This window comes from Sturnus vulgaris, chromosome W (assembly GCF_052056855.1).
Source record: "Sturnus vulgaris isolate bStuVul1 chromosome W, bStuVul1.hap1, whole genome shotgun sequence".
Taxonomy (NCBI): domain Eukaryota; kingdom Metazoa; phylum Chordata; class Aves; order Passeriformes; family Sturnidae; genus Sturnus; species Sturnus vulgaris.
In genome coordinates, this window is record NC_142282.1 from 27,379,822 (window position 1) to 27,399,855 (window position 20,034).

Below are 20,034 nucleotides of genomic sequence, written 5' to 3' on the forward strand. Positions count from 1 at the left end.
GCCTCTCCAGATTTCACTGCCGCATAGGGCGCACTCTCCTGGCTTAGGCAGTGGTAGAGCGGCGTGCCTGGCCTCCTTTCCGGCCGCCATCTCGCGTGTTCTGCTCGGTCCTCATCCCGCTCCCACAACCCTCATCTCCCTCCGCTCTGGCACCGCTGCTTCCGCTCTAAGAAGGTACAAAGGAGATGGTGGGGAGGGATTAGGGTGGAATTTGTTGCGCGACCAAGGGCTGCAGGTTAGCGGGCGGCTGTGGTTGGAGCAAGGCAAGGCAGTTACGGGCAAGGCCTCAGGAGAGCTGAGCTTCGGCGGCGCTGTGTGGCAGACCGACCGCAGCACCCGGCCCCGTTAGGGCTTGGACGTCTTCCCGTCGGGTGTGCGAGTGTAGTGAGGGGTAGCTGCGGAGCCCCTTGTGCCCACTTACTTTACTACAGGGCCCAGGTTGTGGCCTGGGCCACCGAGTGCTTCCTGACCTGTTTTGCATGGGTGCTCTTGTTGCTTCCACAGATGAAAGAAACGATCATGAACCAAGAAAAGCTTGCCAAGCTCCAGGCCCAAGTGCGCATTGGTGGCAAGGTAGGAATTGTCTCTCATCCCTGCCTTCAGGATTGTGTATCACGGTCCATACACTGGGCCTCTGATGTGAGACCCTGAAAACTCGGGTGGGGAGCAGCCTTAAAGACTCCTGCCTTGGCTGGACTGTCCTTGGGTAAGCTGCACTGCTGCAGGGATCTCTAGTCAGTTCAGTAGAAGCAGAATGTAGGAGTTGAACCTCCAGCCTTTTCTGTTTGGATTTGTTATATTATAGCTGACTTGTATCCTGTATTCTTATATAGGCTATATTAAAAGGCATCTGGGATGGGGCAACCCTGGATGTATGTACAAACTAGGGAATGAAACGTAGAGAAGCACCGCAGAAAGGGACCTCGAGGTCCTGGTCAATGATAAGTTGGATATGAGTCAGCAGTGCCCTGGCAGCCAGGAGGGCCAACTGTATCCTGGAGTGCATCAGGTACAGTATTGCCAGCCAGTCAACGGAGGCCATTGTCCTACTTTGCTCTGCACTGGTGCAGCATCACCTTGACTATTGTGTGCAGTTTTGGGCACCACAATATAAGAAAGTGTTACGAACAACTGTTTGAGATCGCTTAAAAATCAGCAGTAAGGGTATCGGTAAAAACCAGATTTAATATTAAGTGACAACATGACAAAGTTTGTTGGCAAGATTCACTCTACTACTTACTAGACAGTTAAGGCACACCAAGGAAAACAAGCAACAACAAAACCAAACAAAATCCAGGCAATCAAAACAGAAATGAGCTGAGAACTATCTAGGGGAGGTGTGGGGGTGTGCGTGTGTGTGTTCCAGTGTGACAAAAGCATAAAAGCTTAACAGCACTCAACAGTACTTTAACTTAACTTAAACCTAAGAATTTAACAAAGGAACAACACTTAGTTTATACCTTAGCCATAACAACAGAGGAACAACACTTAGCAGCATTTAACTTAGCTTATAACTTATGAATTAACCTTACTTACAGGCCTAGCCTACTTAGATATCTAAGGTACTTAAACATCTAAGAAAGCAGCATTTCTCCCAGATTTCCATAGCTTATGTGCACACAGACATAAAGAGTCAGTGCAAGTTACCTGTGAAAAATTCCCCTCAAGGGTAAGTGAAATATTCATTTCAGATGGTTTTGCATCTCCCCAGCGGGTAAAGGGTCAGGCCTCGAGGAGTGGGGGTATTGTCCCAGGACTAGTCATTGTTTGGCAATCCTCTGAGTAAAGCAAACATGAGAGTTTGCTGGCTCTGAGAGGCCCCACTCAGAGAGAGGTTGCTGGTCACAGCCTGCTGCAGTCCAGAAGAGCTCAAAGGGTCTCATTTTGGAGTGCTGTTTATAGGGTCACTAGAGAGTGGGCATTAGTCATAATATAACTGTTTCATTCTAGCCACAGTTTGGGTTGGCACTTTCCTTGAAAGTGTGAGAATGGGGATATTATGCCATTCAGGCAAGGAAAACAGCTTCCAATGCCGTTCATAAAGAAAACAGGAGCTTGTTAGACAGCAGCAGTTCCTGGGAGCAGACAGTGTTTCTGATAAGCTCAAGAAGAGCTGAGCCCATGTGCTGTTTGTTAAGGCCAAGGCCTAACAAGTGTTTCTCAGATTGCGGTGCAGCCTGCAAAAAGGGGGCGATGCACCACCACAGAAAGATATAAAGCTATTAGAGAGCATCCAAAGGAGGGCTACAAAGATGGTAAAGGGTCTAGAGGGGAAGCCATATGAAGAGCAGCTGAGGTCACTTGGCTTGTTCAGACTGGAGACCTCGGTCTACAACTGTAGTTGCAGTCTACAACTTCCTCGTGAGAGGAAGCTAAGGGGGAGACACTGATCTCTCTGGTGACCAGTGATAGGACCTGAGGGAACGGCATGAAGCTGTATCAGGGGAGGTTTAGGTTGGATATTAGGAAAAGGTTTTTCACCCAGAGGGTGGTTGGGCACTGGAACAGGCTCCCCAGGGCAATGGTCACAGCCGCAAGCCCGTCTGAGTTCAAGAAGCGTTTGGACAATGCTCTCAGGCATATGGCGTGAATCTTGGGGCTGTCCTGTGCAGAGTCAAGAGTTAGACTCTATGATCCTTCTAGGTCACTTCCAGCTCAGGATATTCTACGATTAAGATTTGAAGTAAGTAGACCTTACAGTAAATGATCTTAGGTATAGTTTTCATAATAGACTAGAGGGCTATACTACAAATTCTCATCACAAATCTTTAAGATGCCTGTGGCTGTTTTCTTGCTTTTTAGAACAAAGCTGGAGTTTCTGTATTTCTCATACTCTTATCATTGTAGAATAACATGCTTGGAAGACCTTTTTGTTTTATTATAACATCTGAATTTATGTAGCTTTGTGATTACTTATAATCTGAAAATAAAAAAGTATGTTGAGTATAGTTGTATGCTAGTAAACATGTTATTACAATTTCAATTTTAAGGCAAGAATTTGTTAGGAATTTTTTGTTTTTTATACCCGAGAAACATGCACACAGTATTTAGAATACAAGCTATTCTAAAATAAGACAATGAGAGCAGTGGTAAGGGACGCTGGAGTGCAGGTAGTTTTTTCATCAGTCTTCCTGATCAAAAGGAAGGAGTTTGAAAGTGTTAGTCAAATTTGGCAAATCAATATAGTTACAGTATTGGTGCCACAGCTGGGAGTTTGGCTACCTAGACTATAGGACTTGGTTTGCAAAACCTGGTCTGCTAGGGGCCGATGGGTCCATCTGTCAGAGAAGGGGAAGAGCATCTTCAGTCATAGGCTTGCCAAGCTGGTGAAGAGGGGTTTAAACCAAAATTGCCAAGAGAGGGGAAACTCAATCTATCCCACTCCTACTAGTTAGATGCCAGGGCCAGGAAGAGATGCGCAAAGCCTGGAGAGGGATCACAGGTCAGCAGGAGAGCATCTGAAGAACAGCACTGAGGAACTCCAGCCAGTAAATTAGCTTCATAAGGGGCCCAACTTAAATGCCTCTATGCAAACACATGCAGCATGGGGAATAAACAGGATGCACACATGCCTGCAGGGCTATGATCTTATTGGCGACACAGAGACATGGTGGGAGGCTCCTGTGATGAGTGTTTAAATAGAAGGATACAGGCCCTTTAGGAAGGACAGGCAGGGGAGACAAGGAGGTGGTGTTGCCCTTTATGTCAATGAGCAGTTGGAGTGCATGGAGCTCCACCTGGGGATGGATGAGGAATCGATGGAGTTTATGGGTCAGGATTAAAGGGAGGACAGGGACAGGTGACATAGTGGGAGTCTGCTACAGGCCACCTGATCAGGAAGACTGAGTAGGTAAGGCCCTCTACAGACAGGAGCAGCCTCATATTCAGAAGCCCTGATCCTCATGGGGGACTTCAACCACCCTGATACCTGTTGGAGGGACAACACAGCAAAGCACATGCAATCCAGGAGGTTCCTGGAATGGGTTGATGACTTCCTTCTCCAAGTGATAGAGGGGCTATGCTGGACCTTATTCTCACCAACAAGGAGGGGCTGGTGGGGAATGTGAAACTCAAGGGCAGCCTGGGCTGCCCTGACCATGAAATGGTGGAGTTCGAGATCCTTGAAGCAGCAAGGAGTACACACAGTAATCTCACTGCCCTAGGCTTCAGGAGAGCAGAATTTGGTCAGTTCAAGGATCTGCTTGGTAGAGTGCCATGGGATAGGGCCCTGGAGGGAAGAGGGGCCCAAGAAAGTTGGTTGATATTCAAGGATCACCTTCTCCAAACTCAGGAGCAATGCATTCCAACATAGGAAGTCAGGCAAAAATGCCAGGTGACCTGTGTGGATGAACAAGGAGGTCCTGGACAAGCTCAAACAGAAAAAGGAAGCCCACAGAGGATGTAAGCAAGGACAGGTAGCCTGGGAGTAATACAGAGAGATTGTCTGAGCAGCCAGAGAACAGGTTGGGAAAGCTAAAGCACTGATAGAATTAAATCTGGCCAGGGATGTCAAGGGTAGCAAGAAAATCTTCTATAGGTATGTCAGTGATAAAAGGAAGACTAGTGAAAATGTGTGCCCTTTCTGGAAGGATATGGGAGACCTGGTTACTCAGGACATGGAGAAGGCTGAAGTACTCAATGACTTTTTTGCCTTAGTTTTCACCAGCACACCACCTGAGTTGTAGAAGGTGAATGCAGGGATTGGGAGAATGAAGAATCACCCACTCTAGGAGAAAACCAAGTTTGAGACCATTTACAGAACCTGAGGGTGCACAAGTCCCTGTGACCTGATGAAATGCATCCACAGGTCCTGAGGGACCTGGCAGAGGAAGTGGTTAAGCCAGTATCCATAATATTTGAGAAGTTGTGGCAGTCCACTGAAGTTCCCACTGACTGCAAAAGGGGAAATATAACCCATGTTTTTAGAAAGGAAAATGAGGAAGACAATTACAGGCCCATCGGTCTCACCTATCTGGTGCCCAGCAATATCATGGAACAGATCCTCCTGGGAACTATGCTAAAGCACATGGAAAATAAGGACATGATTTGTGACAGGCAACATGACTTCACTAAAGGCAAATTGTTCCTGACAAATTTGATGGCCTTCTATGATGGAGTTACGGTGTTGATGGATGAGGGAAGAGCGACTGATATCATCTACTTGGACTTGTGCAAAGCAATTGACACTGTCCCATGTGACATCCTTGTCTCTAAACTGGAGAGACATGGATTTGACAGATGGACCACTTGGTGGATAAGGAATCAGCTGGATGGTCATAGTTGTGGTCAATGACTCATTGTCCAAGGAGACAGCAGTGACTAGTGGCATCCTCAGGGGTCAGTATTTGAACCAGCACTGTTTGACATCTTTCTTGGCTACATGATCAGTGGCATTGAGTGCATCCTCAGCAAGTTTGTTGACAACACCAAGCTGTGTGGTGCAGTGGACACACTGGGGGGAAGGGAGGCCATCCAGAGGGACCTGGACAAACTTGAAAAATGGGCCCCTGAGAACCTCATGAAGTTCAGCAAGGCCAAGTGTGAGGTTCTGCCCCTGAGTCAGGGCAATCCCAAGCATGAGTATAGGCTGGGCAGAGAATGGATTGAGAGCAGCCCTGGGGAGAAAGACTTGGGGGTGATGGTTGATGAGAAGGTCAACATGACTTGGCAATGTGTGCTTGGTGCCCAGAAAGCCAGCGTTATCCTGGGCTGCATCAAAAATGTGTGACAAGCAGGTCAAGGGAGGCAATTCTGCTCCACTCTTGTGAGATCCCACCTGGAGTACTGCATCCAGCTCTGGCATCCCCAACATAAGAAGGACGTGGACCTGTTGGAGTGAGTCCAGAGGAAGCCATGAAGATGCTCTGAGGGCTGGAGCACCTCTGCTATGGTGACAGGCTGAGAGAGTTGGAGCTGTTAAACCTGGAGAAGACAAGGCTTCAGGGAGACCTTAGAGCTCCTTCCAGTGCCCAAAGGGGCTCCAGGAGAGTTGGAGAGGAACTTTTTACAGAGGCATGGAGTGATGAGACATGGGACAAGTTTTAAACTGAAAAAAGGTAGATTTAGATTGGACATAAGAAACTTTTCACATTGAGCGTGTTATGATCTGGTTTTAAAGTTATTTAGAAATTCCTCTGGTCAAATTAAGGTGCAAATGAGCCCATATACCAAAGTCAATAGTATGAGTTTTATTTAATAGTAAATATGACAGAGAGAGAGAGAAAGAGAGACAAAAGAAGACAAAGAAATAGAAAATAGCTGGAGGGACAGAAAGAGAGTGACAGAGACAGAATAAGGAAAATATCACCATCTAAGGATCCCAATGATGTTTTGTTGATCCTCTCCAGCTGGTCTTCTTGGTGGTGAAGGTCCCCCCAAAATCATAGAATCAGATGGGTTAATATAGGCTCAGGCCAGGTGGGAATGTCCAGGTACCTCCCCCCGGGGGAGCAGTTTGACACAGTCTCTTGCAGCAGACTTAGGATCTGTTGCATCATTTTGCATCACATGCAGTTCTGTGGTGCAAGGCCTCTGGGGAGTGCTTTGGGGGGTCTATGATGGCTTATGACATGGTCTCAGCTGCCTCTCACATGAATGTCCCATGGATGTGGCCTGTGGGGTTGAGGGTTTTACAGCTGAGCCAGTTTGTGTAAAGGAGGATGGGTGTTCAGTGTCTCTGACCAGAGGTTATGACACACACCTGAAACCTCCTTCCCCCAGCCCTTGTTTCAGGGGGAGTCTGTGTAAACCTGACTTCTATGGGCTGTGGTCTCCCTCACCCCAAAGCCAGACATGATTCTCAGCACAGCTGCTGGGTTTGGCTTTCTTGTGGATGCATTCCTTTCCCTCAGCCTTGTTTGTTTCTCCTTAGACCTGAGGTGATTGAACTATAGTGTCCCCTTTATCTTTTCTAGGTGCCTTAACTCACAGTCCAAATTACAGCCAGGCATCTTCAAGGAGGGGTGGGCTTCTGTGGTTGTAGCTTCTTTATACAGTTTTTGCTATAATGGGCAAAACTCCTTCATAACAATGTTTAAGGCCTGAATCATTTCAGTCTCTGACAGAGGGTGGTGAGGCACTGGCACAGGTTGCCCCTAAAAGTTGTGTTTTCCCCATCCCTGGAAGTGTTCAAGGTCAGGTTGGATGGGGCTTGGAGCAGCCTGATCTAGTGGAAAGTGTCCCTGCCCACAGCAGGAGGTTGAAACTAAATGATCTTTGAAATCTCTTCCAACCCAAACTACTCTGTGATTCTATTCAGCAGAACTCTTGTTGACAGTTTCCAGTAGCGTTTATTCACGTGTTGAAGCTTTTTGCCTTTAAATAGATATTTAGGCAGCCTTAAATCAGGATTAATCCAGTAGTTAACTGGCTTGCTGAGTTTGTGCATTCTTTATATGGATTACTAGTTAAGCAGAGGATTGCTGTATTATATTGATGATTATGTGCATGTTACTAGCATATGTGTATTGCCTATAGATGGCTTTAACCTTTATCACTACTGTTTTGGGTTTTTTCTTCTTTCTTGTGAGGAAAGGTTGCACATTGCCTCTGATGGAAGATTTTCATAACATTTCAGGCCTGCAGATCTTAAAAAGAAGATAAATATTATATTTAGGTGGAGGGCTATTGTAGTACTTCATTATGTGGAATTTGACATTTTTGTGTAGGGTGTTGATGCAGCTAAATGTCATGTTGATTCTTCCAAACCTTTTTCCTGGAGAAATCTAGAGCTCTGTGTCTGTAGGGGAACTTAACCTTTGTTTTTTTTGCTTTCTAAAAAGGAGTGGTCTGGAATATTATGTAGAAGTATTTGTAAAAAAATATATTTCATAAAATCATTTGTTTGAAAATACCTCTTAAGATAATGTCCATAAAATATTTTGGGAAAATATATGTTCTTCAAATTTTACACAAATGTGTACGTCCATCAGATGGAGATGTCTATTTGGAATAAAAAATAGCGTTTTGAGTTTTCTCATTTTCATTTGTTAATTATATTTTTGATAGCTTTCTCGTCTCTGACTCTTTATTGTCAAAATTGACTACAATTTAAGATTGTCTAAGGAAAAATTAATGGGCTTCAGAAATTACTGAAAACTGCTCAGAAGTGTTTCCCCTGTGGCACCAGAGGCAAACTCTGACTTTTCAGTATCAGAATCAGCTGTTCAACTTGATTTTTATTTGGCTGAGAAACGACATTGTCCAAACTTCCACTCATGTCATGCACCGATTTTGGATTTTCAAAGCTATCTTACATTGTTCCAGTAACCTTTAAGCAATACTGAATCTCATTTCTTTAAACCCTGATGATGCTATGTAAGTTGCAGCCTGAAAAGACAACTGTAAACTGTGGCCAGAACTGCTACTTATTTTTTACAACTGTTTCATAACTTCCAATGAAAGTTCATCCTAATTCTAGGTAACTTGTTCTACCTAAACAGTTGACATTCACAGCTCTTGGTAATCCTTAACATAAACCAGATGCAACTCCATATTGTGTGACACTGTAAAGAATAAGGGATAGAAAAAAGAGAGATCATTTGTATTTGTTGGGATGGTAGACTAAAATCTGTTGGGCATTCTTCAATAGGAAGTTGATGGTTAGGGGCATTCCAGCAAAGGTTTTCCTGACCATTGTGGAACTGATTCCCCCCCCCTGTTTACAACAATGGTATAAGTTACTGGACTGCAGACATGGCCTGTCACTCTGTCACTACACTGATCATCATTAGTATTGCTATAGCAGTTACGCTTGTACACACCTGCTGTGCAGTACATATACTTTCAGGAATTACACTGCTCTGTCTGGCAATGAATGTATAACCAGGTGAATTAAGAATTCAGTTACTCAGAACTTTAAAGATCAAAGATATTGTTAGGAGTTAGTCCTAGGAATGATGTCTGAATAGATCTTTCTGTAGAAGTTGATTTGTCACCAAATTAAGCTAGCAACTCTTTAGGCATACAGGACTGTAGAGTATGTCAGTCTTCAGGAGATGATCAGTTTTCAATTTTATGTCTATGGTAACAGACAAGGATACACTTGAAGTTTTTCTTTCCTAAGTAGGATGTTGCAGAATCCCCATGAGACTTAGGAAATAAAGTTTCTGTGGTGCATTGCATCCTAAAATCTCACACTTCTCACAAATGTGCAGAGCTTGCTTTAACAAGGAAAAGACTGCTGCAGTGCAGGTGGAGTGGGGTTGTGTGTGCTGTAACACAGAAATAGAACTTTGCATACAAAGTTGATTTGTAGATGGCTGAACAGTAGTTATATGGCCACAAGAATTAGAGTTTGCAAAGAACTAATTAAATATTAATTAATAACTTTTATTTTTTTTGCAAAGGGTACTGCCCGCAGAAAGAAGAAAGTTGTCCATAGAACAGCTACAGCAGATGACAAGAAGCTTCAGTTTTCTTTGAAGAAACTGGGTGTCAACAATATTTCTGGAATTGAAGAGGTAATTGCTTGAAAGGGGAAAATGCTTTTCTATATAGAACTTAATTTCCTTGTAAGTAACATCTTAAACTTTCCTGTAAATTATCTATAGGTGCTTAATTGAACTTTAGGAACTTCAACTAGTTCCTGTTAAACTGAAAATCATGCTAAACTGCTTGAAATACTGGTTTTGGTTTTTTCCCTTGCAGGTAAATATGTTCACCAACCAAGGAACAGTCATTCACTTCAATAACCCTAAAGTTCAGGCATCCCTGGCTGCTAACACTTTCACTATCACTGGCCATGCTGAGACAAAGCAGCTGACAGAAATGCTTCCTAGCATCTTAAATCAGCTTGGAGCTGACAGTTTGACTAGCCTGAGGAGATTGGCAGAAGCCCTACCCAAGCAATGTAAGTTAAAATTTGAATGCATTTCCTTCTGGCAGGTATGGGGCTTATTTGTATAGCTGCAGTGAAATTCAGTGCACTCTTACTGTCTGAAAGCATATTATAAAATACTAAAGAAATGAGACACTTAAATCTTATTTATAGCTCAAATCCAACAATAAAGATAACAGAATAAAGCAGAGGCACCTGTTTCTCAGCATATCTTGCAGCTAGTCTAGGACTAGAAAGTTGTAGCCAGATTTGATTTCATGTTAGTTTACTACTTGTTTTGGCTACCATATTTTGGCATACCTAGTTCATTAAAGCTAGATAGAGTTACTCTGAGAAAGTTAGGTTTTAAAAGAAGGTATGTCTGTTTTGACACTTGTAATGGAAACAAACAATAGGGAGAGGGACTTGAGGACAGACATCTTGCTACTGCTTTGTTCCCTCACAGGTGTGGTGAAGGTATTGTATTATTTGTTGCATGGGCTTTTTGATAGCTGAGGCATTTATACAGCATTTTTAAGGAAATATAATTTCTGTGTGTGTAGAACAGTGTAGCAAACAGTACTGGCATGATCAGTAAGCTAGATACACCAATTTCGTATTCTATCCTTAAATCAGTAAAAGAACCTAAACACTTTTTATCCCTAAAACTATGTGAGAAAAGTAGAGGAGGGACCTAAGTATCTGGTCTTTGGAAAAGGTGCTGCTGCTGCTACAGGGTAAAAATTGGGAGCAGAAGACAGGCTTGTTGATACTGGGACTGATGCCTTAAGTTTTAGAGTATATTTTTCAGATCCTGTACTGCATTAGTGTTTAACTCTGAACTCCATATAGAGTGTTAGTAAGCTCTCTTCACATTTTTGTCAGACAAAACAATCCTTCCAGGCCTGAGAACCAAGGACACCTACTGCCTCAGGCCTCAAAAAGTATAAACAAAAGTGAATCGGGGGGGAGAAGCAAACTGGGGGAATATGACTTCATTACCTAAAGCTGTAATTGGAGAATTAACCTCTGATATGCAAACGGACCAAACTTATATCTCTCTGAAAAACTCATGACCTTCGTCCACCTTGGGTGTAGTCTCTGCAAGGCTTTTGCACTGCCCAAGGTGTACCTATTGAAGGCCTTTAATAAATACCCACTTTATTCTTTTAACTCTGTCTAGCCTCTGTTCTAGGTAGCCACTCCAAGGCATCAGGACCATGTTTCATGTCCTGCATGTAGGGTTTTCCTACTTACTTTCTACTTCTTGTGGTAGTTATGAACTTGATTGTTACAGTTTTTCTTTTTGTGTTTTGCTGCCAGCAAAGATAGACTCTATTCCTAAAGCTGATGATGCTTCTCTTCTCTCAACTTCCCACTGAAAAAATTCTGCTAGAAGTAGTGTTCAGGAGGTGAGGTAAACTGCTTTCCAAATGAAGCTCAGGTCCCTCCTTCCTAGTGTCAGCTGTGTGGCTTCCTTGTCGTAGGAGTGGGGCTTGAAAGAAAGAAAACTTGAAGGATTTAAAATGAACCTGTTAAGATCTCTCTTCTTATAAAAAGGTGAGACAACTATTTATTTAAGAGAGGGGCTATTTATCAGGGAATGTATAATAGGACAAGGAGTTACAGTTTTAAATTGACAGAGGGCAAGTTTAGATTAGATATTAGGAAGAAGTTCTTTATTCAGATAGTGGTGAGGCACTGGAACAGGTTGCCCAGAGAAGCTATGGCTGTCCCATCCCTGGAAGTGTTCAAGATGAGGTTGGACAGGGCTTGGAGAAACCTCGTCTAGTGGAAGGTATCCCTGTTCATGTCAGGGGGGTGGAACACGATGGTCTTTAAGATCCATTCCAACCTAAACTATTCTGTGTTTCTATGATTCATGTTAATTCCTCCCTGTTGTTTTGGATGCCACCTGTCCCAGGGACATATGCTTGTAACAGATGCCTCAAATCAATGTGCCTGCCACACTTCTACAATTGTTCTTTTTTTCCCGCTTCATCACATTTTTATATGTGGAATAATACCATTCCAAATAATAGCTTTGCTATAGTTATGACTAAGTTGTCCTTGTGTCTGGGAAAGGGTAGGGCCTTGTCTGACTTGACAAGCATGTTTGTCATGGTGTAAGTCATTGCTGCTGGGAAAGAACAGAGAAACTTGTTCAGGTCATACAACTCTTGTGGTTTGAATTAAGGCAGCAATCTGATATAAACATGATATCAATATCTCCCAGCTCTTTTCTTGTGGAGGAAGCAGAAAATATTCATAAAGAAGAAAGTCTCCCTGCATCCTCAGAACAAGCTCCTTGGAAAACCATAGCTTAGAGATAAGAAATGGCTTGTGAAATGACAAATACAAAAGGAATCTAGCTCCCCCCTTGGTAGACCCTCTTATCTATCTTCAATATTAGTGGTTCATTCTCTTTTAGTATCCATAGGCCAGCTTTGAATGTAAAATCCCTCAGGGATTGGTTAGAAAGTAGAATTCTCTTGGTAATTGGTGCAAACTGTAAAACCCTCAAAAGATATAAACCCCCTGTAAAACAATAGCCTTTGGTATATGCTAGATAGGATGCCTTCATAGAATAAACTATGGATTTGTGCCTCTCTGCATATGCTGGTCTCTTTTCCCCGCTGGTCTGAGAGCTCACCGCGAGCCAGAATTCTATCTGGGCAAGGCTCGGGAATTTGCTCTGTCACTGAGGGCTGCGAAAGCAGTCTCAGGGATCCCAAAGGGACCCCAAAAACCCCGCCAGTGACATTTTCTCTCTGAGGGCAGTTTTCCAAGGAATCCCATGCAATAGTGCTCTAAATGGCTGAAAGTTTGCCTCTATGAGGTTTAGGGTCCTGACTATTGTTTTACCCATCCAGTACCCCTCAAAATTGAGAATTCTATCCAGGCATGATGGCTGCAGCTCAGGCTGCCTTCAATCTTGACTTCTCCAATAAGTTAGAGACTTTAGAATCATAGAATCGTCAAGGTTGGAAGAGACCTTTTAAGATCAAGTCCAACTGTCAACCCAGCACTACCACTGTAACCCCTAAACCACTAAACCATATCACCCAGTGCCAGATCCAGATGCCTCTTAAACACCTCCAGGGATGGTGACTCCACCGCCTTCCAGGGCAACCTATTCCAATGCCTGACCACCCTAACAGTATTTTTTCTTTTCTAATATCTAATCTCAATCTCATGTCTCAGGTTAAGGCCATAAGTTCTTCCACATTAGTGAACAACAGGTCCAGCAATGCCTCTCCTCTGGTTGGGCTCTCCATCACCTGTACTAGGAAGTTGTCCTCAAAGCACTTGTATTGGGTCTGGCTGACACAGAGTTAACTTTCCCCATAGCAACCCTCACAGTGCTGTGTATTGGTAGCTAGAAAGGTGTGGATAACATACCAGTGCTTTGGCATCAAGGCTGTCTCTCCAACAATACCCCATTTTCACCCCCCAAGGACAGTAGGCTGGTGGTGGGCAAATATCTTTGGAAGGGACATAGCCAGGACAGCTTATCCCAACTGACAAAAGGGATATTAACATCTGCTCAGTAATAAAAGTTAAGAGGAAGGAGAGGGCATTCATTATTAAGATATTTGTCTCCTGAAACAACTGCTACACATACTGAAGCCCTTGTCCCAGGAAGTGGTCAGACATTGCATGTTGATGGGAAGTAGAGAATAAATCTTTTGTCATCCTTTGCTTTCCCATGCAGCCTTTGCTTTTGCTTTATTAATCTGCCTTTATCTTGACCCATGAGTTTTGTTCTATCTTATTTTCTCCCCTCTGAGGTCCTGCTGAAGAGGGGAGTGATAGAACAGCTTGGTGGGCACTTGCTGTCTGGCCACAGTCAACTCACTTCAGCACTCCACTAATTTCTTGGACTGCTTGCAATTCACTGTGCCATTTTTCCAGCAGATATCTGGGTGGTTAAAGATCCCTATCAGGATCAGGGCATGCGAGCATGACGCTTCCTGCTATTGTCTTTTTCTAACCTGGAAATGAAACTCGATATAATTTTAGTAAGGAGGTAATATAAAAGGAGATCTTTATTTGAAAGCTGCAGTTAAAGCACAAAGTTTCCTTTTCTTGACTTGGTCTCTAATTTTCACCCATAAGCTTTCGACCTGCATATTGCTGTTCTTCAAAGATGGCTTCATGCAATCAATCCTGGTTTTCGCATAGACAGCAACTCCCCCACCTCACCTTCCTTGTCTGTCCCTTCTGAACAGTTTATAGCCATCAATCATAGCACTCTAATAATGCAATTCATCCCACCAAATTTATGTGATAGAAATCAGGTCATGTTTTTCCATCTGGGCAGCTGTTTCCAGCTCCTCCTGTTTGTTTCCCATGCTGCATACACAGGTATAAACGCACTTCAGCTGGGCTGTCAGCCACATCCCCTTTTTAGGGGAGCTCACCCTAATTCCCTTGAGGCAATTCACAAGTGTTTTCTATTTATTCCTCATGCCTTGGCAGCCCCTGGTTCTTCTCAAGTGCCTAGAAAACCGTGTCCTTCCTTCAATAAATCTAGTTTAAAGCTCTGTTTGTAAGTCCAGCTGGCTTATTACTCAAGACACTCTTGCCCTGCTTGGTTACTTGAACACCATGAAAATTCATTTATTCCCCTTCTGACTGCCTTACACATTTTAATGTTAGGAATCAGGAGATGGTGCAGTTCTTTCTGGTTTAGGGAAGTTTCTGAACAGTGTAAAACCATTTTAGCTAGCTCATGCAGTCAGGGTTTACTATTAGCATATGTTGTGGGTGGCATTTGGATAAACAATCCCCATGCACATCTGCAGCATTTCACGCTCCAGTAATTCCTACACAAGAGTGATAGCCTTAAAGATGTTTTATCTGTGTTTTTACTGTTGGTAGAAGCTGGAGTAGTCTACAGGTTCCAGGGTTCACTGAGTCCTCTTCCACCAGCATACAAAATTCAGACTTCCTTAGATGTGACCTCATGCACATCTACACTGGTGTCTAGGCAGAACTCTGTCAGGAACTGTAGACTAGATGGATTATCATTCTGCTTTAGTGTCAGCCTGCTCGCATTTGTAGACTAGACACTCTACTCTCATTATATTTGCTCCACCTATAAAGCATTTAAATTATTTGTACCTTGTAAATTAGGCACTGATTTGTTTCAAAACATGGAATGGCTTTTACTTTTTTCAATTATGTCCCACTTCTGTAGCTCTCTATTCTCATTAAGAAATAGAGTATATTTGATAAACTATGTTAGCAGACTGTAAGTTAAATTCCAATGGGGACTTGTGGCTTCAAAATATATCTATTAATGCACAAAAATGCACCAGTATATTTTCTAGGAGGATGCACATCTACTTGAAACCTTGCCATTTTATGTAAGCAAAGAAACATAACACTTTTAAACAAAACCTTTTTTGGATAGTGGCAGTGTTGTTATGCCTGTTAACGATAGACATCATACCACAGATGCAGACTAGCTAGGCAAGCTGCTTTTGTGGTGCATTTTTGGAAGCAACTGGTTTTTGATCCCTTTAGGTTATAATGCTTAAGATAAGCTAGGTGTATCTTAATGGCAGCAAATACAGTTGCAGGGATTTATAGGGTTTAGCCATAGCTTGCCTGCGAAGATAAAGAACTGGACACTGCACGTTTCAATATGAATCGAGCAAGTGCCACTTTATTGCTCTCTTCTAACCCTAATATACAATTTCTCTACCCCTACATGCAATCATGCAACTTATCATTGGTAAAAGCCTTCTTGCACGAGGCAAACATGTGGACTTTTCTACTTTTTATTGGCTTCAGAGTTTCTTGGCATTCACCTATCACCTTCAGCTCTTCTTGTTTTCTTGTTAAGCAGCAGCTCTTCTTATCTTTCTTTCAAGGTGACTTCAACGGCAAAGCTACAGGCCTAGCCCAGGCTCATAAAAGCATTCATATCCCTTTCCTGGCTTGTTCACTACATGTCCTGTTGTGTTATGTTGTTTAATGTTAATTTTCCTTCTGTGTTGATGGTTGGTCCCAGTTTCTTTCCCCTAAGTTAAGTGCATAATGGTTTTTCCCTTTCCCGCCTTTGTCCTAGTCAGTCATCCTAAACCCCTCCCCTTTATCTGGAACCTTCCCTGTCCCTCACCCTAAACCCTGCCCCACGGGATGTCAATCCTTTGTAGCCCCTCCCTTTGTTCTAGAAGTTTCTGTGTCAAGCATTCCCTTTTGTATTCATGATTGGTTATATTGTATGTATCCCCACCCTCGGTTTACCTTACCTTTACCGGACCTGTTACCTCTTCCTTCAATAAATCCCTTCCCCCAGAACCATAAAGGGTCTCTCCTGCACCTCTTTATCCCTCCCTGATGACTCGCCCAGGCATAGCTGTTGCTACACCCCTTCTGCGGCTCCCAGAGTGGTGCCGGGGAGGGGCCACTCACCGACGCAGGCTTCCCGGAGCTAGCTGTTAGCCCAGGTGAGGTGGGCAGTGGGTGGAAGAAATGTCAATGTCCATTTTCCTCTAAAAACATTCCCACACTTGCCCATTTTTCAACTGTGCTAAAAGCCTGGCTAAATGCTGCCACATTAAGCTTGTCTGCAGATTGTTGTGGTGGGTTGACTTTGGCTGCCAGGTACCCACCAAGATGTACTCTCAATCCCATCCATCAGCAAGATGGGGAGAAGATACAATAAAAGACTGGTGGGTTGAGAGAAGGACAGGGATCACTCACCAATTGCCATCATGGGCAAAATAGACTCAACTTGGGTTAATTAATTGAATGTATTACCAATCAAATTGGAGTGGGATAATGAGAAATAAGAACAAATCTTAAAACCCCTTCCCCCCACCCTTCCCTTCTTCCCAGGCTTAACTTCACTCCCAACTCTTCTACCTTCTACCCGAGTGGCATAGGGGAACAGGGGTTGTGGTCAGTTCCTAATGCTGTGTCTCTACCACTCCTTTCTCCTCACTCTTCCCCTGCTCCAGTGTGAGTCCCTTCCACAGGGTACCGTCCTTCAGGAACAGGCTTCTCCAGAATGGTTCTACCATGGGGTCACAGGTCCTGCCATCAAACCTGCTCCAGCATGAGATCCTCTCTTTGCAGATCCTGCCAGGAGCCTGCTCCAGCACAGGATTTTCTTATGCATTCATCTATTTTCCTTCTCTAGAAATTTGGATACAGCAATTTCAGAAATCTAGTATAAACCCATCTCTTTGTTCATGCTTTTCTTGAAAACTGAGAAGGATTAATTAGGATTAAATGGAGGTCATGGGCTAAGCTGTCTCATATTCTCAAGGTAGTACAGTTAAATAGCAGTGAAAGTAGTGGCATGGGCACCCCAGGATTTGAGATATCTATTCTTAGCATTATACTGCTTCAGTTTCACAGATGCTCATTGGTCTACTACAATAGACAGGGTTAAGTCTCAGTAGCACTGGCAAATATAATGGGAATAATTAAGAAATTACTCAGTCAGTAGAGATGTGGACCAGGATATGTGGTTACGTTAACCACTGAAGTATAAAATTGTGTATCCAGTTCCATATTCTTCTGGCTTTGCCAGAGAACTATATCTTTAATTATCTCTACTCATGTGTCTACTTGCAGCTTCACAATTGCACCTTAGTTTTCTTGAAGGCCTAAGATTTTATTATAACTTGCTAATGTTTTAAAATATGTAAGCCTCAAGAACTACTGAGTAATCAATAAACCAAGCTGCTTTTAAGAGAAATTGGTAAAATCGGTCTCTGTGCTTTTAGCTGAAAATTATTACCATACAAGGCACTCTATATATCTAGAACCAAGATGGTGACTAGTAAACTTGTTTGGTATGCATCTTCTCATTTTTCAGCTGCTGTGTTTGAGTATTATTAGTAACATATAATTAGTTGTAGATTTTTATTCAGCAGAGGAACTGAATAGAGAATTGCAATTTAGCTCAGACTCTTTGATAATATTTTCAAAAAACAAAGCAAAGCACCTTTGTAATCAAGATGCTTATGATGAGCTTGACTGATGCTTTTGAACTGCTTGCTCTTGCAGCTATGGATGGAAAAGCACCACTCGCTACTGGTGGTGATGATGATGACGAAGTTCCAGGTAAGAACAAGCATGCAGTGGAGGAAAAGGAAGTGAATTTTGCTGAGACATAATATATGCAGTATTAAGATTGGGCCAAGGACAGTAAGAGTATTGACTAGTCATTCCTTTCAGTACCTGAAGGGGGGCTGCAAGAGGGCTGGAGAGGGACTTTTTACAAGGGCATGGAGTGAGAGGAGAAGGGGGAATGGGAAAGACATTGAGGTACTGGAGAGTGTCCAGAGAAGAGCAATGGAGCTGAGGAAGGGTCTGAAACACAAGTCTTATGAGGAGTGGCTGGGGGAGCTGGGGGGGCTCAGTCTGGTGAAAAGGAGGCTCAGAGGAGACCTTCTCACTCTACAACAACCTGAAAGGAGGTTGTAGCAAGGTGGGGGTTGGCATCTTCTCCCAGGTAACAAGTGACAGGATGAGAGGAAACAGCCTTGAGCTGTGCCAAGGGCGGTTCAAGATGAACATCAGGAAGAATTTCTTCACAGAAAGAGTGATTAAGCATTGAAACAGGCTGCCCAGGGAAGTGGTGGAGTCCCCATCCCTGGAAGTGTTCAAGAAACGACTGAACGTGGCACTTAGTGCTCTGGTCTAGTTGACAAGGTGGTGTTCAGTCAAAGGTTGGACCCAATGATCTTGGAAGTCTTTTTCAACCTGAACAATTCTGTAATTCTGTGATTAGGAAGAAATTCTTCACTGTGAAGGTGGTGAGGCACTAGCACAGGTTGCCCAGAGAAACTGTGGCTGCCCCATCCCTGGAAGTCTTCAAGGCCAGATTGGAAGGGGATTGGAGTAAATTGGTCTAGTAAAAGGTGCCCCTGCCTATGTCTGGGTTGGAATGAGATGATCTTTAAGGTCCCTTCCAACTCAGGCCATTCTGTGATTCTTTTAAAGAATTTATGTGGGTATTGTTTTCAGATACCATATGAGACTTAGATGTATTATTGGTTTGAGCTAGCATTTCTGTCCCATGTAGGAATAATAGCTATGGCTAAGATAATTATTTAATAGCCAATAAGAAGAGTGCTAAGAAACTGCCTTTTCAGTATCACTGCTCTGTTGTGGATATGGTGAAGTTAAATGCTCTTAAAATTGTTCTTTATAATTAACGATTTCAAACTTGCTTGTTTGAACAAGAATGACCCATGAACCATGAAACTTTAAAATGTTCCTTGGTTTGTATTTTATAAGCTGATTTTTTTTTCCATATAACCACTTTATATGACCTGGAACTTTTTCTGGGGGGGGTGAGGGAATTGGCAAAGCTGAAATAGGTCAGACTTGAATTTCAACATTTTTCTTTTTCCTAGATCTTGTTGAAAACTTTGATGAAGCTTCAAAGAATGAGGCAAACTGAACTGACACTTTGTGAATAAAATTAAAAATTGAAAAAGCTACATGGAGCTATTTTATATTGTGACTGCTTTTATTTGATTTTATTTCAAGATGTGTAATATTTGGAAACTCCTGAACCTGCAGCTCTTCTTCAGTTATTGCTTGTACACAGTATTGTTTTTGTGGCCTAGTTTAACAAGCCTATGCTTTGAAATAAGTCAGATTGCTAATGAATCTCTACCTAGACACAAATTTTTAGCAACTTGTATACAAGCAAAACCCTGTCTTTAATGAACTTTGGCATACAATAAAGAATATAAAATGAACTTTCTGGTGTGGCTTTTTGTCAGAAAAGCAAGAAAATAAATTGACCATAACTATTAAGCAATCATAAAAGGTCTTGCTTTTTTTCAGAGCGTCTCCCTTTTTGCTCTGTTAGAAAACTGGCTTCTAAAAAAATTTTCAGTGCATAATGGAGCATATAAGACTTAATTGGTGAATTCCTAGTGTTTGTGGGCCAGAACACATGCACTGTGTCCCTAAGACACTTTGTAATCTATTGAATTTAAGAAAGAGACCTGTATTCTACAACTACTTTATGATTGTAGGGGGTTTATGTGGCAAGGTTGGGGGAGCTGCAGGAGTGGCTTCTGTGAGAAGACACCAGAAGCTTCCCTTATGTTTGGCAGAGCCAATGCCAGCCAGCTCCAACACAGACCTGGTGCTGGCCAAGGCCGAGCCAATCAGTGATGGTGATAGCACCTCTGGGACAACAAATTTAAGAAGGGGGGAAGAAGCTGGGCAAC

At 42.9% G+C, this 20,034-nt stretch overlaps 1 protein-coding gene and 1 pseudogene across 1 annotated transcript; both read left to right on the top strand.

Annotated features, from left to right (window-relative positions):
• Nucleotides 1–33: 33 nt before the first annotated feature.
• LOC148220061 (transcription factor BTF3-like) lies at nt 34–19,554 on the top strand. Its single transcript, XM_088155526.1, has 6 exons — nt 34–174; nt 505–573; nt 9,348–9,461; nt 9,649–9,850; nt 17,849–17,905; nt 19,204–19,554. The coding sequence occupies exons 2-6, from the start codon at nt 505–507 to the stop codon at nt 19,248–19,250; spliced, it is 489 nt and encodes a 162-aa protein (XP_088011652.1). The 5' UTR covers nt 34–174; the 3' UTR covers nt 19,251–19,554.
• On the top strand, nt 4,019–9,336 carry LOC148220062 (uncharacterized; annotated as a pseudogene).
• Nucleotides 19,555–20,034: the final 480 nt, after the last annotated feature.